The sequence below is a fragment of the Chionomys nivalis genome, chromosome 4 (assembly GCF_950005125.1).
Source record: "Chionomys nivalis chromosome 4, mChiNiv1.1, whole genome shotgun sequence".
Classification (NCBI taxonomy): Eukaryota; Metazoa; Chordata; class Mammalia; order Rodentia; family Cricetidae; genus Chionomys; species Chionomys nivalis.
This window is the reverse complement of record NC_080089.1, coordinates 24,727,226-24,746,187: the sequence shown is the minus strand read 5'-3', so window position 1 is coordinate 24,746,187 and position 18,962 is coordinate 24,727,226. Positions and strand designations below refer to the sequence as shown.

Below are 18,962 nucleotides of genomic sequence, written 5' to 3'. Positions count from 1 at the left end.
AAATAAATCCGAAGTGCTAACTTGTAAAACTGATAGTGCATCGTTATTCATAAAGTAGGAGGAAAAGAAAAGCTACTCCTTTTTTTTAAAGAACTGATTAGTCTATTCAACTAACAGTCATTAAACACCTACAGCATGTGTGCGTGTGTGTGTATACAAACAGTTCAGATTTGAAACTCGTCTCTTTCATTTATTGCAAGATCTCAGGGCACAGCACAGTCTGTCTCAAAAATCATTACTCATGGAGATTTGGAATTAGCTATCTACAAGTTAGAACAACAATGAGAACTCAAAAAATTACCTAACCAAGAATAGTTTTTATAAGTCCATGACAATATCTAGATTACTTTAAACCAAATACATCTGAACTTAGACACTATAAATATCCAAGTTTTCTGATGTTCAATATTAAGATCTACATTTTGAAGATAAGTTTTTCTTCTTTAAGATTAAAATCTTCAATATTAACCACAAAATAAGCCATGTAGGCTCACATTCTTAGGAACATTTTTCTGTAGGTAATTTAAAAGTTACATTTTATTCCCTCTTTAAGCTAAATGAGAAATAAAATATTTTCTTCACAAAACACTCCTTAATCAAATGCACCAGGCAGTATGATATACATGTTTCTGCCCTTCCATCTTGTACAGTGGTATAAATCACTACTTCAAATCCAGCTCTAAACCCACATGCCTCAACAATATGCCATATCTTACTTTATCAGCCCACCAATAAGCTTTGAACCAGCAGTTGGAGCAGTGCTACCAAAGTAAAGTATATGGTGATCCGCATAAGTAGATTTAAATTTTTCAGTAGCCAGCCGGGTGGTGGTGGCACACGCCTTTAATCCCAGCACTTGGGAGGCAGAGGCAGGTGAATCTCTGTGAGTTCGAGACCAGCCTGGTCTACAAGAGCTAGTTCCAGGACAGGCTCCAAAGCCACAGAGAAACCCTGTCTCGAAAAACCAAAAAAATAAAATAAAATAAAATAAATAAAAAATTCAGTAGCCACTTTAAATATAGTTGATACAAAACAATGAAAGAGCAGGATGGTGGTAGTGCATGCCTTTAATCCAAGCACTGGGAGTAAATGCAAAGGCAGGAGGATCTCTGAGTTAGAAGACAGCCCAGGACTACCCAGAGAAACTGTTTCAAACAAACAAACAAACAAACAAACAAACAAAACAAAACAAAACAACAAGCAAATAGACAAAAACCAATGAGAAGTTTGAAAATCATGAAGTAAGTTTACACTTGTAGAATATCTCAATTTGGAATACACTTATTACAAAAGCTCAGGAGCAACAGGTAGTTACAAGCTATTGTGTTGCAAAGTACAGATTTAAAGTCTAGAGCAGTGGTTCCCAACCTGTGGTTACAACTCCTTTTGGAATCATGTATCAGCTATCCTGCACTTCAGATATTTACATTAGGATACAGAACAGTAGGAAAATTACAGTTATAAAATAGCAACAAAATAATTTTATGGTTGGGGCTCACCACAACATGAGAAGCTATATTAAAGGGTCATGGCATTAGGAAGGTTGAGAACCACTGCTCTAGAGTCTAGACCTTGTTTATAAAGTGTGTTCCACCAACCAGCAGCATCCACACTACTTGGGATCCAGTTAGAAATGCAGAAGTCCAGTCTGACTTCACACATACAAGACCAGGAACTATATTTAGTAAGATCTCAGCTCATCAGCATGTATCGTAAGACTAAGAGGTGAAAATTGGACAATATATAGTTTGGCAGTCTTACATAATTACCACTGCCATTTAGTTATCATATGGTATTAACTCACGCCAATAGGGGAAATGTTTTATATATGGCTGTCCAAAAAAAGAACCAGTTAGCACATGGAGCTACAGAGCACTTGAGATGTTTATGATGTAATTGAGAAACTGCATTCTAAATTTTATTTTATTGTTTTGACCTTAGTCATATGTGCAAAGAGTGTATCATAATGGACAACACAACCCCAGAGTTACTCCTATATCACAATGCAGTTTCTAGGAGGGTCATCAGATCACTTATGGCAGGTTCTAGTCAGGATAATACCTCTGATCATGTATATATGTTTTTGTTTTAGTTTAATCAAGTCGTGTTTAACACTTTCCTCTAAAAGTCAAATATGAATCTACTTCTAGACACCAAATAAAATGAATGTGTTGTGTGCTAACATGACTGTTACTAATTAATAACAATAACATACAAACCTGTACAGTCTTTTTTATTCTATGAGAAGGCCCTGGATACTCTGGAGAATATAAATCTGTGAGGAACAATGAGTTGATTAATGTTGACTTTCCTAATCCAGATTCACCTAAAAGAAAAAGAAGAAAAACCTGTCAAACTCAGCCAAATTATACAACAAATATAATAATGCTAGTGTTTCACTAGTTAGTGACATTCAAATATACTATAAAAACTCCACATCAGGGCTGGAAAGATGGTTCAACCGTTAAAGAATAAACTCACAATCAAAAATATCAAGACTTTATGTAAGAAAAAACTTTTTTTTCCTCTTTATTCTTCTCTTATACATCTATTCCTCCCAGTTCTGCGCACAACCTCTCCTGTCCAGATCCACGGATCCTACATTTATTTCCCTTCAGAAAAGAGCAGGCCTCAGAAAAATTGTGTTTGTCCTCAGTTTCACACTAAGCCTGGGCTAGGGTAATCAACCTAATAGGACCTGGAACCATCCAGAAGACAAACTTCCAGTATACTTAGATTAGGTTAGCCTCTGGGCATGTCTGTGAATGATTATTTGATTTGAATAACAGATGTAAAGAACCTTAAAGAAATATAAAAGAAAGCTAGGTGAGAGGAAGCAATAAACTTTCTCTGTTTCCTACCTGGCTGCAGTGACCAGCTGCCTGAAGCTTCTGACACCAGGCCTTCCCTGTTCTAATGGACTGTGACCCCATATAAACACTTCTTATTGTTGATCTGTCAGGTTTTTTTTCCTTGCTTTCTCAAGGCAGGGTTTCTCTGTAGCTTTGGAGCCTGTCATGGATAGAACTTGTAGACCAGGCTGGTCTCAAACTCACAGAGATCCACCTGCCTCTGCCTACTAAGTGCTGGGATTAAAGGCGTGCGCCAGCACTGCCTGGCTCTGTCAGGGAATATACCACAGCCACAGGAAGAGACATTGGCCAAATAAATTCCACACTGTCAAAGTTTGGAATTAAACAGTTTAATAATTTACACCCATCTTTTAAAAAAAGTAACAAATAATATTGTAACTGTCACTTTAACAAAAATGTGTTTTAGTGACCAAATACAGTCACATTAAGGAAAAAAAATAGTTTACATATCACTGCTTCGTGAAAAAGTAAAAGTACTAATCTTTAGTATAGACAATAGTGAATGACTAAAGACATTAAAAAATGGAAATCTGGGACTAGAAAGATACCTTAGTAGTGGTTAAAAGCACATACTGCTCTTGCAAAGGAACCAAATAAGTGTCCTATACCCATGTCAGGTAGCCCACAACTGTCTGTAACTCCAGTTCAAGGGGATCCAATGCCTCTAGCCTCAAGGGTACTTGCACATCCATGCACATGCCCAACAAAGAAGAGAAAAGGCTAGGGCATGATTTCTCCTGTGGTATCTTTAATTTTTTATGCTTAGTATATAGTACCAACCATACCAGTTTTTCCAAAACATACATAGCTTTAAGGTACACATTATACAAGGTTAAATATGTTATAAAATATAATGATGATTGATGTAACAGTTCATGCATTTATACTAATTAATGCACAATAACAGGCATGCTTTGAAATAATAACATTTAAATATGCAGGCTAGGTTCTGTTTATAATAGCTCACAAAAGAGGTAAGATTCTTTTTTTTTTTTTTTTTTTTTGGTTTTTCGAGACAGGGTTTCTCTGTGGTTTTGGAGCCTGTCCTGGAACTAGCTCTGTATACCAGGCTGGTCTCGAACTCACAGAGATCCGCCTGCCTCTGCCTCCCAAGTGCTGGGAAGGAGGTAAGATTCTTACAGCTATAAAAAGCCAGAAAACAAATAGAATGGTGCAAGTTCTTCACTGACATTTACATTTAAATAATCTAGACTCAAATGGATAAAGTACTGTAAAATTGCATGGGAGCTATAAAGGAGTCACTTTAGAACTAAGAACACAAACAGGCTGGAAAGACACTCCATGCAAAAGAGGTAGAATAGTCATGCTAGTATCACACAAAATACATAAGTCAAAACTGTTAGTACAGTCAAAAAGAACCTTGTATGTTTAAAAAGTACCAGTTCACAAACACTTATAAACATACAGATACCAAATAGCAAAATTTCAAAGCATGTAAAGTAAACTGTTAAAGGTGAATAGTTCTATAATTATAGCTGGACACTTCAATCATAAACAGAACTGTAAGAAGGAACCAAACTGAAGTCATTTTGGATAGAACTTCCATTTTAAATAAGGGTCAAATAAAGTTTAAGTTCCCAAGATCTCCCCAGACCTCCCTGGATAACTACTGACATCTTGGCTGACAAGGTGAGACATGAATTGTGGGCAAGATATTTAAGTAAACCAACCAATGAGAACAAGGTAAGTAAACTATATAGGGAAATGTTCATAGGACAGTCCCTAATCCCTGAATCCTGATTGGTGGAAAGTGTAACTTGGCACAGATGTTTGTGGTTTTCAGGTTTAAAAACTCTAACATTCTGGCTTGGGGTCACAGTTCAGCTCCTGAGTCTATTCTGCAGCCCTGATCAATCAGTAGGAACTTGATTACAGTAAGTTTTTGTCATCTGCATTGACTTGGTGTGTGAGTTGTGTTGGCTCCAAACAGATCCCATAACAGAACAACTAGATGGGCAATAAAATAAGGAAACAATAAGATCTGAGCTATATTGTAACCAAAGTAGACCTAACCATATAGACAAGACACTGAACCCAGGTGACTAATAGGCATTTTGCTCAAGTGTAAAGTAAACATTTTCTAGGAATGACTAAAAGCCTTCATTTGCCTTTAAAAATACTAAAGTAAGTTCTTTGTGGTGCTTCCTAGGTGTCTGGCTGTGTGGAGATGAAGCCACCTGTTATGAGAAACTTGTAACTTCTGAGGAGCACATGGTCACAAGACTGGCTGCTGATGCTCTGAGTGAAGAGTGGAAGCATTGTGTTGGTCTGAGTCAGTGGTGGGTATAAGAAACAAGGTTTATTCATGAACCAGGTGTGCTGATCCATGGCAGAGTGCTCCTGCTGTTGAGTAAGGGACAATCTCGTTATAGGCCATGAAGAACTGGAGAGAGGAAGCGTCTGTTTGCGGATTTTAATTTAAGTATTTTCAACTTGGTTATTTAAAAAAAAAAAAAGATATAGCTGGCCTGACAAGATACTTCTGTGCGTCATTCGTTGAGAACAAAAAAAAGCTGGCAGAATCGAAAAGCTTTTCAATCTCTCTAAAGATGATGTCCACCAAAATATTATCAGAAAGCCCTTATACAAAGAAGTTAAAAAGTCCAGGAACAAAACACCCAAGATTTAGCATCTTGTTATTCCATGTGTCCTGCAACAGAAACGCCGACATACTGCCCTGAAGAAACAAGACACTAAGCATGTAAAATATGCTAACTTTTGGCTAAGAGAATGAAAGAAGCCAGGAACACAATGCCAGGAGACATAAACTGTCCTGTTAAGAGCATCTACTTTTAAGTCTGAGTCCAGACTTTGAAAAAAAAAAAACTGAAATGAAAACATATTCCTCATCAAAATTAAATAAAACTGAGGCTATGGAGACAGCTCAGTGAGCAAAGCACTTCGCAGTGAAAACGCAAACACAACAGTGTGATCCCCAGGAACCATGTAAAAGCAGGATGAGATACTGGGGAGGGAGGCAGAGACATGAGTGTCCCTGGGGATCACCAGGTAGTCTAGCCAATCAGTGAGTCTAGGTTGACACCTGGGGTCAACTGCTGGCCTCCACATGCATGGTCACATGAGTCTAGGTACAATAAAATAAACACTGAAAAATTCACAGATATTTATAAATTAATCAACATACTCTCTCATGTAACCAAAGGATCAAAAAGGAAACTATAAGGGAGAGTAATCCACATACAGAGAAAAACAAAAATGACAACACAGTGTGCCAACCTTATAGCACTGAGAAAGTCAGTGCTAGGGAATTGTCAGTCATAAATGCTTTCACATAAAAATGATCAGATTTAAAAAAAAAAAATGACCTTTTCAGCATATGATCTAGAAAAGAGTAAACTAAACACAAAGCAAAATAATGGCTATGGCAGGCTCTCACCCCTTCCAAATTAAAAAAAAAAGAGAGAGAAAAAAGAAAAAAAAATTAACAAAACTAAGTGAGCTGCCCAAACGGGCCTTCAAAATTAACAGGCCATCAACTACACTGAGAATAAGAAAGAAAAATTCAAATTAATGAAATTAGAAATAAAAAATGGGATTTTTATTATTCCTAATTGTACAGTAAGAAAAAGACTAACAGAGTACTATTAATATGCCAACTAACTAGATAACACATGCCGTCTATAGAGAGCATAGCACTCCAAGTCAGATCAATCAGGCGAGAAAAGGAGAGAAGGGGTCTAAAATAGAAAAACTGCTTGTTTCAGACAAGATTTTTATTTAGAAAACTCTAAGGTCTATTTAGAAAACTAAGGTATATTTAGAAAACTCTAAGGTCTATACCCCCGATCCTGCTGCCCCTCCCCCCCAAAAAACTGTTCCCATACACTAATAAAAACTATACAGAAAATAAATCAAAGGGAGGAGGGAGAAGAAACCCATTGACGACAATAGCCCCCCAAAAATACGAATAATAAACCAGGCAGTGGCAGCATACACCTTTAATCCCAGTACTCAGGCACTAAGCAGGAAGAGGCGGGCAGATCTCAGAGTCTGAGGCCAGCCTGGTCTAGACAGTGAGTTATCAAATAAGAGAAATGGAAGACAACACAAATTTAAAAAAGAAGACTATGTTTACAAACTGAAACAAAAATCAACATTGATAAATATCCATATTATTCAAAAGATAAGAATTCCAACATTTTTGACCGATGCAAAAAAATGTTCAAATTCCCAGGGAACCACAAAAACGCTTTTGAATATCAGGGCTGAGACATAGTTCAGTGGTTAAGTGCCCTGTTGCTTTTACAGAGGACCCAGTACCCCTATGATGACTCACAGCCATGGTACATATATACACACACAGGTAAAACACACAAATCTAAAGAGAAAAAGATTCTGAGTATCAAAGAGTAATAAAGTAAGGCATTAGACTCCCAATTTCAGAATATATTACAGAGCTATTGTAATGAGAACAGCAATTGTACTGATATAAAACAGACTGAATAACTAGAAGAGAAAGCTCAGAAACATGCTTTGGTTTTCAAGACTGAGCATGAATGGGAAACACACACAATGGAGAAGCCAACAGCTTTCTTCCATGAACAGTGGTAAGAATACTGAATATTCAAAAGCAAAATTTTAAGATTACAAAAATCTAACTCAAATGAATTAAACATTTAAACATAAGACCTGAAACTGTATAATCCTAATGAAGAACCATAGGAAAAAGCTCAATGAAATTAAATCTCAGCAATTACTGACTTCTCAGGTTAGGGTTTAAGAGGGCTTTTGATGTGACCCCAGAAAGCATGGACAATCAACAGGGGATGGAGGAGAGGGATAAAAAGGACTACAGAATTACACCAAAATAAAATCTTCTACATAGCATAGTGTATATGCAGGAGGTGTGGTGGGGCTCAAAATAGGACAAAATATCTGGAAACAATGTATAATGGGTTACTATGCAGAATAGGTGCAGGGCTCTTACCACTCAACAACAAAATAACAACAAACTAATTTAAAATGAACCAAGAGACAACAGACATTTATTTCTCAAAGAACATACAAGCCAGGCAGACCCTTGTACTCACAGCAACTGGGAAGCACAAGCAAGATAAATTTAAGTTCAAGGACAGCTTGAACTACAGAGTTACATAGTGGAGCCCTGTCTTAAAGCAAGAGACTTACAAAAGGCCACACATGTGAAAAGTGCTTGGTGTGATGGTTAACCTTAGTTTTCAATTTGTCCTGGATTTGGATTCAATGAAGAAATAAAGCACGCACTCACATATAAATGACCTTCTTGATCAGGTTATTTAAAGTTGGAAGACACACTCTAATTGTGGATGGTCCTTTCCTGTGGCAGCCAAGAGAAAATGCTTTGTTTGAGGCCTCAGTATCTTCATATTATATTGGTGAGTTTGTTTATCCTGTTGGAAAGATCATCTACCCTACTGTTGCTCCGGCTGTTGCTACTTCTACATTTCGTCACTGATAACAGAACTCAACTTCTTTGGGGCTTCCAACATAGCCTGAAGAGTAACTAGTAGTTTTCCAGTAATCCTCCAGCCCTTCAGCATTTCAGTCTCATAAACAGAGCAGGTGACTGGCGTAGAGAGCTACTGGTAGAGAACCCTGATTAACACATTCAGTCTCACTAACCAGCAGGGAATCACAAATTAAAAGCACATCAGACCATACCTGCTGCAACACATTTAACTCAAAAGCATAAGAAATAACAAGTGTTGGCCAGGAATTGGAAGAAGGAAACCCTTCTGCACTGCTAGGAGTATAAACTGGTACAGGCATTATAGAAGACAGTTTAAAAAAAAAAATTAACAGTTAAAAATAAGTAATTAGAGAAATGGCTCAATGAATAAACTAACTGCCAAGCAATCTTGAAGACTGAAGCTGGGATAAGCAACAGACTGAAAAGAAAGGCTAGATGTAAGCTCTGGTGAGTCAGAGCCCCTGAGCTAGAGACAAAGATCCTTGGAGCAAGTTCAAGACCTTCAGGTTCAGCACGAGAATCTGTCCAGTAAATAAAGTGGACAGTGATTGAAGACAGACAATGGTTGTCAACTTCTGGCCTTCACATGCACACACATGTGAGCACAAAATCACACATACAAGAACATCATCACACACAAATATAGATGCAAAAAGGAAAATTAAAATGACTACATACCCAGCAACCCAACTAATGGTTATATAACCAAACAAATGAACCCTGTGCATTAGAAGAGGTACCTGTACTCTCATGGTTATTGCAGCATTATTCACAACAGCCAATCAGCGGATATTTAAAAAAAACTGTAGCATAAAAATGGAACCATGTTTAGCCTTAAAAGAGAAGTAAATCTTGTCATTTGTGACAACATGTACACACCTGAAGGACATGTGCATTCCGTTTTAATACTCTTAAAAGTGCAAATGTCTAGGTAAATACATAGAACTGAATATTACAATGTATGAGGCAGAACAGAAACATAAATATAAAAGCATAATTATAAAAGGGAAAACAGTAATAAAACAACAAAATTTTTAGTTTACTTTTTCGCTGTTTTGTTTTTGCTTTGTTTTTTGTTTTTTTGAACCAGAGTTTCTCTGTAGAATCCTGTCCTAGAACTTACTGTGGAGGCCAAAAAATGTGAGCCTATTTCTACCTTGGACCAAAAGTCAGAGTTGGAACTTAACCTCTACTCCTTCAAGGTTATTGAGTATTTCTATCTAGATTTAGATCACAGTTCTGCTCTCTCAAGGTTACTGTCTCCAGGTGTGACTAATACTCAGCCCTTCTATTTCAGTAATAGAAAAGTAGATGTGTTTCTACTGCAAACAAAAGTCTAAGGATCCTACTAAGCTCTTGGGCCCTTTAGGAGATAACGTTTTGGTCTAGAGTGTGAGCTTTACTTGTCTTGTTCTAGTAACAAAATGTTTATCTAAGAATTCAGCCCGCAACCTTCAATTAGTGTGTTCATTTCCTTCTATCATGTTAATGCAATTTTTTATTTTACACCTACCTTTTGGAGTCAGGGGTATTTTAAGCAACTGGAAATTAAACACGGGCAATTTCAGTATTCACTGGAACTCTCTCCCAGTACTATCTCATGTTTTCTGTTTTATTATTTTCATTCGTGTCTTCATACTCTTTACTAACTCTTCTAATCCCCATGCCCCTACCCTGTTAAGTGGTATTTTTGTCAAAGCTGGTCTCCAACTCATTCTGTAAATCAGGCTAACCGTGAACTTAGAGATCCACCTGTCTCTGCCTACCAAATGCTGGGATCAAAGGCATATACCACTAGGCCTAGCAACTTAGTTTTATCCTTTTTTTCCCTGTTCCTAATTAATATAACATAACATATGATATTTTTGTTCAAAATAATAGCAACAATGTAATCAATTCTATGTTTATGTATACACCTTATGTTCATATGTATATGTGTACATATGCTTATACACTGATAAACAGATTATTGGAACAGAACAGAGAACTCAGAAATATTAAGAAATTCAGGGTCAGTCAATCTTATACAAAGGAATAAAAGCATACTTCAGAGTAAAAAAGCCATTCTGTAGCTAGTACTGAAACGACTGCATGTGTCATACTTGACTATTCATACATAATTCACTAAAAAGTGAATCTCCACACATTTCATTAAAAAAAAACCATTAACCCCAAATAGACAATAGCCCTATTTTAAAATGCAAAACTACAAACCTCATGGTAGATAATATAATGTAAGAGTAAACCTAGATGACCTTGACATAGCAATGACTTCTTAGAACACAAAAGGTAGGGCTCATGAAAAGAATCACTGATAAACTAGACGCATTCAAATCTAACACTTCAGCTCTGTGAAAAGCAAAACACATACACCCAAAATGCGCGCGCACACGCGCGCACACACACACAAACATGTATATACATACCTACCTGATAAAACACTATTATCCAAAAAATATATAAGGACATTTTAAAACTGAATGGGTGAAAAGTGATTTAAAATGGACTAAATAATTTACCAGATACAAATAAGACATACAAGTGGCAAATAAAGTACATGATAAAGCAGACTATTTCATAATAAGGAAATGCAAATGAAAACAATAAGATACAGCTCTACACATTCAGTTTCTGATCACCGTTCAAGCAGAGGATTCTGATTTGTTTGTCTACCTCTAAATAAATAACCATCTATTTCTCAATTCAGAGCTAGTGTGGGATTTCTTTTAAGCATCCTTCTTCAGTTCTGGATCTTAAAATTAAGTCATGAAAATGTATTAATAAAAACAGGCTTAAGCCAGACATGGTGGTGCATGCCTATAGTAGTTGAGGACAGCCTGGTCTATAAAGCAAGTTCCAAGACAGCAAGGGCTGCTACACAGAAAAATCCTGTCTCAAAAAATCACAGGCTTAAGACTGACATGTAATTCATAGCTTTATCTAGTATGTGCTTTATATAGGATATATTTTTAGGACTTCTTTTTTTCACCAGATATGAGATTTACTACTAAATATGATTTAGTGAGGTGTAGAACTCAGTTTAGTGAAAGTCCAGTCACTTGTCTAGGGAATCACAAATAGAGATATATTTGACCCCACTGCCATCGAGAATGAGACATGTCTCAGTGAACACTGACCTGCACTGCTTTATTATGTGACAAACCTGGCATTGATTCTTGATGGTGGTGGCATTTTGCTTATGTTCTTTTTATTTGAGACAGTGTCACTGTGTAGTCTGGGCTGGTTTCAAACTTAGAAATCTTCTTGTCTCTGTATCCCAAGTATATCATCACACTCAGCCTGATAATGGTTTTTAATTAATTTTTAAACAAAGATTTGCAAAAAAGAATTCTCCAGCTATACTTGCTTCAGTGTATTCAACTGAGCATTAACACATACTCCTTTTTCTTATATGAGCCTCTTCATGGATATTAATTACAGAAAAAACTGGATTTGCAACTATGAGCAAGTAAGCTAATCTAATGCCTTAATTTCATATCTGAAATGAGTTGCAATGGTTACTATAGGATAATGACTTAACATACATAATAAACAAATGCCTGAAACATAAATAATAAAAAAGCAGTGTGACTGTTAGCCTTAGATGTCAATTTAATTGGATCTGAAATCAAAAAAGAGATAGCTCTGGACATATAAGTGAGAAACCTTATGAAAAAGAAAAACAAAAACTGTATTCCAGCTGGGCACAGGTGCACTACTTCTAACCCAAAGATTCAGTAGGCTTAAGTATGAGAATGAGCTCAAGACCAGACTCTGCTACTGTCCTGTTTGGTTTATTTTTTGTCAACTTGTCACAAGTTAAAATCATTGGGGAAGAGAAAGGAAATTTAATTTGGAAAAGGTCTCCATCAGACTGTCCTATAGGCAAGTCTGTGGAACAGTTTCTTCATTAATAACTGATATAGGACACAGCCTACTGTGGGTAATACCAACCCGAGCAGATGAACTTGGATTGCAGAAAAACGCAATCTAAACAAGTCACAAGAAGCAATCTAGTAAGTAGTAATCCTTCCTGGCCTCTACTTCAGCTCCTGACCTGACTTCCTTTCATGATGGGCTATAAGCTGTAAGCAAAAATAAAAATAAACCCTTTGCTCCCCAAGTTTGTTTTTTGTTTTTTGACCATAATGTTTATAGAAAGCAATAGAGAACAAACTAGAAAAGCTACAGATTGAGTTCATGACCAGATACTTGAGACCTTATAACAAGAAAACCAAACAAAGTGAATTTCATTAAAGGATTCATCGGAAAAGCTCATAAATAAGATGCATCACGAGAATGCATATTTCCTCTAAAAAACAAAAATCAGTATCAGATGACTTTAGCCTCCTCACCCACCCAACAACCTACCCACCCCAAATTAGAAAAATAACACAAATTTTATATCAACCATATGGCCCTCACCATCAGATTTTGTACTGTTTAGTTTTTTGTTTTGTTTTGTTTTATTCATTTTAGGGGGAGGCCATCTGAGAGGAGAAAACCTCAATTGAGAAAAGGCTGCCATCAAGTTTGTGGGGCACTTTCTTGATTAACAGATGGTATGGAAGTGCCCAACCCATTGTGGGCAGTGACACCTCTGGGGACGGGTGTTTATTTTAAAAAAACAAAAGCAAGCTGAGTGTATTAGTCACTTCTCTGTTGCTATGATAAAACACCATGACCAAGGTAACTTAAGGAAGAGTTTATTTGGGCTCTGGTTAAAGAAGGTTAGAGTCTATGATAAAAGGGAAATCATGGCAGCAGGCACAGCTGGACAGTAAGCTGAGAGCCCACATTTTGAACCACAGATACGAAGCAGAGAAGCAACTGGGAGCAGGTGAGACCTTAAGCTCTCAAAGCCTGCCTCCAGTGACATAGTTCCTCAGGCAGCTACACTTCCTGAACTTCCCCCAAACAGTACCATAAAGTGGAGATCAAACGCCTGAGACTATAAGGGATGTCTCATTCAAATGACCACAGATATTATTCTACTAAACACACGTTCAAAAGCTATTCATTAAACCAAAATTCTAACATAAAACCTTTTTAAAATTAGTGACATCTCAAACAAAAGATGTAGTGTTTCTTCATATATAATTATCAAGTTGCCAACCTACAGAAGAAAAGGTAGACTCAACCCATCTGTCTAGTCTTACCTCTGCTCCAGAGCTGCATGTACAATACTTCTACCCAACCAGAATCAATCAAGTTAACTAAACTGTATTAGTTATTTTGATCTTGCTGTAATAAAACACAACGACTAAGGCAACTTTCAGAAGGAAAGGCTTTCAGTTCCAGAGGCCTAAGAATCCATCATGGCAGGGAGGCATGACAGCTGCAGCAGGAAACTGAGAGCTCACATCCTTAACCACAAGCTTCACAGCATACAGAGCAAATCGTGAATATCATGAAGCTTTAAACTCTCAAAGTCTGCCCCCAGCAACTTCTTCCTCCGGTAAGACCACACCTCCTAAACCTTCCCACAGAGTACCATACTACCAACCTGGAACCAAATATTCAGATATATAAGCCTATGAGAGGCATTTTCACTCAAACCACTACACCAACATTATTGAGTAAAAAACTGTCATGCTCAAAAAAAAAAAAAAAAGCAAACTGTAGTGCTTTAGCTACATGAACTGTTATAATGAATCCAACTTTCAAAATAAAAAAAATTAACCAATAGGAAAAACATTATGGTAATCAACACAGAAAAAACACTGTTCCCCTCAGTAAAGAGTGCTTCACAGTCAATTTAGTAACTTAATAGAAAATTAAAAACTGTTGCAAAACATGATTAGCAAAACAATATACACTGTGTAAGTTGAATATGGACTCAATTTTGTCAAAAATAGTTTATTCGCTATCCTGCTTTCACCTTCTTAAAACAAGTAATAGGAAAATATAGTAAAAATTTTTTTACACTCCCGATTTTACTTAAGTCTAAAGTCAGCCTATGTAACCAATGAAAATCATCACTTAAGAATAAGACTGTCACTGAGATTAGTAATCTTACCCAGGTCATAAAAGTACAGGCTGTTTCTTTATATACAATAATGCCATTAACTAACCTATATGCAAAATAACCCTTAACAATATCTTCAAATGAATTACAGAGCAGAGCAAAGTATTCACAGATGAATTAGAAAACAAAGAGAGGACTAGAGATGAGGTTCAGCAGTGAAGAGCACTGGTTGCTCTTACAGAGGTCCTGAGTTTAAATTCCCAGCACCCACATAGTGGCTCAAAACCATCTATAATAAGATCTGATGCCCTCTTCTGGTATGAAGGCATACATGCAGAGCACTCATACATAAAATATAAATAAAATTAAAATAAACAAAGAAAACAAGGAGAATCACATTTCCCTGAAACATGCATACACTAGTGCAATTCTAAAGGCAATCATTTGAATTATTTTTTATCCTACCTTTCTTTGCAAAACTTAAAGCAAATACTCATTTAACTTAAATGCTCATGTGACACAACTTCACTGAAGGTGATTAGCCAGAGAGCAAACATATACTGCAATAATAAGTAGCTATTTGATGCCTTCCTTTCTTAGCATTATCACTTGGAAAGAATCACTGTGTTGTTCTAATCCATCACAACCGCCCATCATTTCTCAATTTTCAGTTTCTACCAAAGGAAGGAGAAAGAGGAGATACAAATTCTATTATGCAACTAAGCTAAATTTTTAAACATTTCTACATAAAATACGACATACATTCTCTAGAGTTATTTGAGATATTATTCCTTAAATTCATCCAAAGTAGATAAAGACCAAAACTCAGATTAGTAAGAAATTATCTCACCTACTACCATAAGTGTGAATTCAAATCCTCTTTTCACAGATTTTCTGTACACTTGATTTGGGAGGTTGGCAAATCCCACATAGCCCTCAAGGTTCTTCGGTTGCTGAGGAAGGCAAAAAGAACCATGTACCAATAAACATTTCAAGTTCCCTCATTCTTTTCTAAAAAATTTTTAATTATACAAACTATTTTTAAAATTATAATTACATAATTATAATTATAAACTATTATTCACAGAAAATCAAAGTTTATATTGTCACCAATAAAAACATTAATTGCAGAATGTACAGAATAAATTGAACATGAATTGAAAATAAAATGATTACTAAAATCCAAGAATAAATAATTAATGAAACTTGTTTCAGAGCAAAGATTTTATTTGACAGTAATCTAGTAACAAGGAACAAAATGACAAGTTCCAACTATGGAAAAATTCAACCCCCTAAGTGTACACTAAGAACCTTTCTTTACACTGACTAATTTCTACCCTCACGAGCTTCTTGAAATTGATCTTGACTCATAAAATAAAAAATTTGTGGTTAAAGCAATTCTTTTCTGTAAATCGTTTTTTGTTGGTGTTTTTGTTTTTCCGAGATAGGGTTTCTCTGTGTAGCTTTGGTGCCTGTCCTGGAACTAACTCTTGTAAACCAGGCTGGCCTCAAACTCACACGATCTGCCTGCTTCTGCCTCTTGAGGGGTAGGATTAAAGGCGTGCGTCACCACCGCCCAGCTCTTTTCTGTAAATTTTGAAGATTTTCAAAATCAATGTCAGTAGGCACATGTCTTTCAAGCTGTAATCCCAGGCCCATTTGGGTCACTTCAAGGTTACCCATGATGTTACTGCCTCCATCTTCATGAAATGAAATGTATCCAGAATTTAAACCATAATTATGTTAGCTACATGGAGTTCTGATTCTTCAATGACCCAAACAATCATTTCATGAGTAATTTTTTTTAATTTAATTCTACATTGGTAAAGTAAGTCTGATTCTTAATTGACCCACTGGTGAAAACAACTGTTCAGTTACATCATATGTGTAAGTTGATTTACTGCTTAATTTTACTTTAGAAATAGTCATCTTTAAATATTGTGGCAAAATACTCTCAAGAGGCACATATGTCTCCTAAATCTGACACATTTAATCCTAGTCATAAAACAACTTGTGACAGAAGAGCATTACTCCAACACATCCAGGTTTAAACAGAGTCTGCACTCCTCACTGGTTATCACTGCTGTAGGAGGCCCTTCTGTATTTGTGTTGCTTTCATTGGTATTAAAGAAACTGCCTTGGCTAGTTGATAGGGCGGAACTCTGGTCGGCAGGAAGACAGAATTCTGGGAAGAAGGGCAGTGTAGCAGACGCCATGATTCTCCTGCCCAAGACAGATGCTGGTTAGACTCACGCAGGTAGGCCACAGTCAAGTGGCGATACACATTATTGGAGATGGGTTAAACTAATATGTGAGAGTTAGCCAATAAGAGGCTAGAATAATGGGCCAGGCAGTGTTTAAATGAATACAGTTTTTATGTGGTTATTTCGGGGACGGAACAAAGGGCCCAGCTGGGAGACAAGCGGCCGTTCCTCCTACTACATATCACATTTATAGCTATACTACAACTTTCATCCTTGCCATTAAAATTAACTAATTTTTAAGCCTAATGTTGTAAGTCAAGCCAGCCAATTAAATTAAAAGCTAATTTTGAACATGATTAGCAAACTGACCATAATACAGCATTTCAGAGCCAAGTATCTGAAAGCCTATTATGAGTGGAGCTAAAGCAATGTTGTAAGTTAAACGCTTCCTTAAAGGTCATATTTCATCTAATCACAAGATAAATTTAGACTATTAACAAGGTTTTGCATAAATTATGTAGTGTACTCACAGCTACTTTGTAATGGAAACATGTCCATCATTCCAGTGTTCCAGATTCCAGCAGAACAAATTCACAGAAGACAGCATGTGAGGAATTCCACAAATTGTAGTGGCACATTCAGTTCAAGCAGGAGTAGCAGATCCATTGGAACACAGCAAAATATAGAAAAAAAGTTAAAATTACTTACATGTAACTCAATGACTTAAAAGTAAATTAATAAAAGAGATTAAAATAAATTGAAGACATTCTTTCCTATGCATGCCAAAATAATGTTTTCATATTTTTAGTAGTTTTTACATTTCCCTTAGAAATATAAAAAGACCTCCTACCTTTTAATTAAGGCCAATTACTATACTGTGTCTTAGAGAAAATGCCACAAAATAAGTAGACATATGTTTTGGAAAGGTGTACTATGAATTTCATACAACTTTTGTGTTGTGGGTCAACAACCCAGCTTAACATTTTAGTTAAAATCTTTTCATACAATGATGCATTTCAAATTCTGTAAACTCAGACTTAAAAGACATAGAGACCGGAGGAAGAAAACGATATGCCGTACCATACGAGGAAATCAGATAAATGGTAGGCTGTAGAAACTGCCAGCGTACAGAGAAAACACAACAGTAGGATAAACTCCCTGTGGAAGATACAAGTTTATGCCTGTGCACCGTACTTCAAACAACTTCAGGCAGTTAAGGTATTTTAATTTAATAAGTGAAAGCAAAATTTCAAAAACACACACTCTCTTTTTCTCTCTCTCTCACACACACACACACTGCACGTGCAGAATTGAAAAATCTCCACACCTGTCCCTTTCTTTTGCCATTTCAAGAAACCCACCAAATGAAAAAGCATAAAACACCTAAGAGTATGTACCTGTGTCTTATTCACTGTCTTTTCCTCAAGTCTTTGGTTCATAAACAGTACTGTTTTAGGGTTGAATTAACAAAAGGCAGGAAGCATTCTAGTTAACAGAAAGGACCATAAACTAGAAATAAATCTGGCACTTTCAGGAACAAAAAAAGAAAATATGTGATCTATAACACAGGAAAGAGACAAAAGGATAGGAAATGAGGTCAGAGAGGCAGGCAGGCAGAGAGGCAGGCAGGCAGGGGCCAAATCATGTGGGATTCAGTCAAAGTAAGAAGTTTGACTATTATTTTAGACATGAGGGCAGAACCACTGGAGGGTTTTCCACAAGAAAGTGACCTGATTAGCATTTTAAAGATAGCTTTCACTTAAGTGGCTTAAGAACCAAGAAAACTACTGCAATAATTACCACAAAGAGTAAATTAAGCTACTAAGAGGCAGTAAGAGATTTTAAGGATTAGAAATATATTTTTGAAGGCTGAGTTGGTGGAATATTGCTAATGAATTGGACATTAGTGAAAGGAAAAGAAACCAAGAATAACTACTGGTTTTGCCTTGAACAACTCAATGATTGGTGGCGATTATGGAAATAGTACAATGGAAGAGGAAGACTGAGTAGTGAGAGCCAAAATCAACAATAGCTTTAAGCATGTTAAGTTTGAACAGTCTACTATATTCAAGATAGGTCCAGTACACAATCTTAAACGTGACTAAGGAAATTCCAGGGTTGGCTGGTGCTGAAAATAAGTCATCTGCACATGTACACTGGAAAGAGATTGGATTCCCCCAAAAGAAAGTATAATAAAGAGAAGAGGATCCTGCAGGGCAGTGGTGGTGCATGCCTTTAATTCCAGCACTAGGGAAGCAGAGGGCAGGTGGGTCTCAGTGAGTTCAAGGTCAGTTTGGTCTGCAAAGGGGATCCAGGGCCAAGAACTGGAGCACTGTAACAATTTGGGCTGACAATTAAGGCAGAGAAACAAGGGAAGAAAGATCTGCCAGGAAGATGGGAAGAAAACTAAGAAGACTGCAAGGAAG

General features: G+C 36.6%; 1 protein-coding gene across 1 annotated transcript in view; it reads right to left on the bottom strand.

Annotated features, from left to right (window-relative positions):
* Septin7 (septin 7) overlaps nucleotides 1–17,087 on the bottom strand; it is a gene marked incomplete at its 5' end in the record, with an annotated part of 46,363 nt that extends 29,276 nt beyond the window's left edge. The window contains 3 exons of the mRNA XM_057766872.1: nucleotides 2,220–2,326; nucleotides 15,183–15,285; nucleotides 17,067–17,087. Of these exons, the coding sequence (XP_057622855.1) occupies nucleotides 2,220–2,326; nucleotides 15,183–15,285; nucleotides 17,067–17,087 (231 nt within the window). The remainder of the gene's footprint in view (nucleotides 1–2,219; nucleotides 2,327–15,182; nucleotides 15,286–17,066) is intronic.
* Between the last annotated feature and the right edge of the window lie 1,875 nt (nucleotides 17,088–18,962).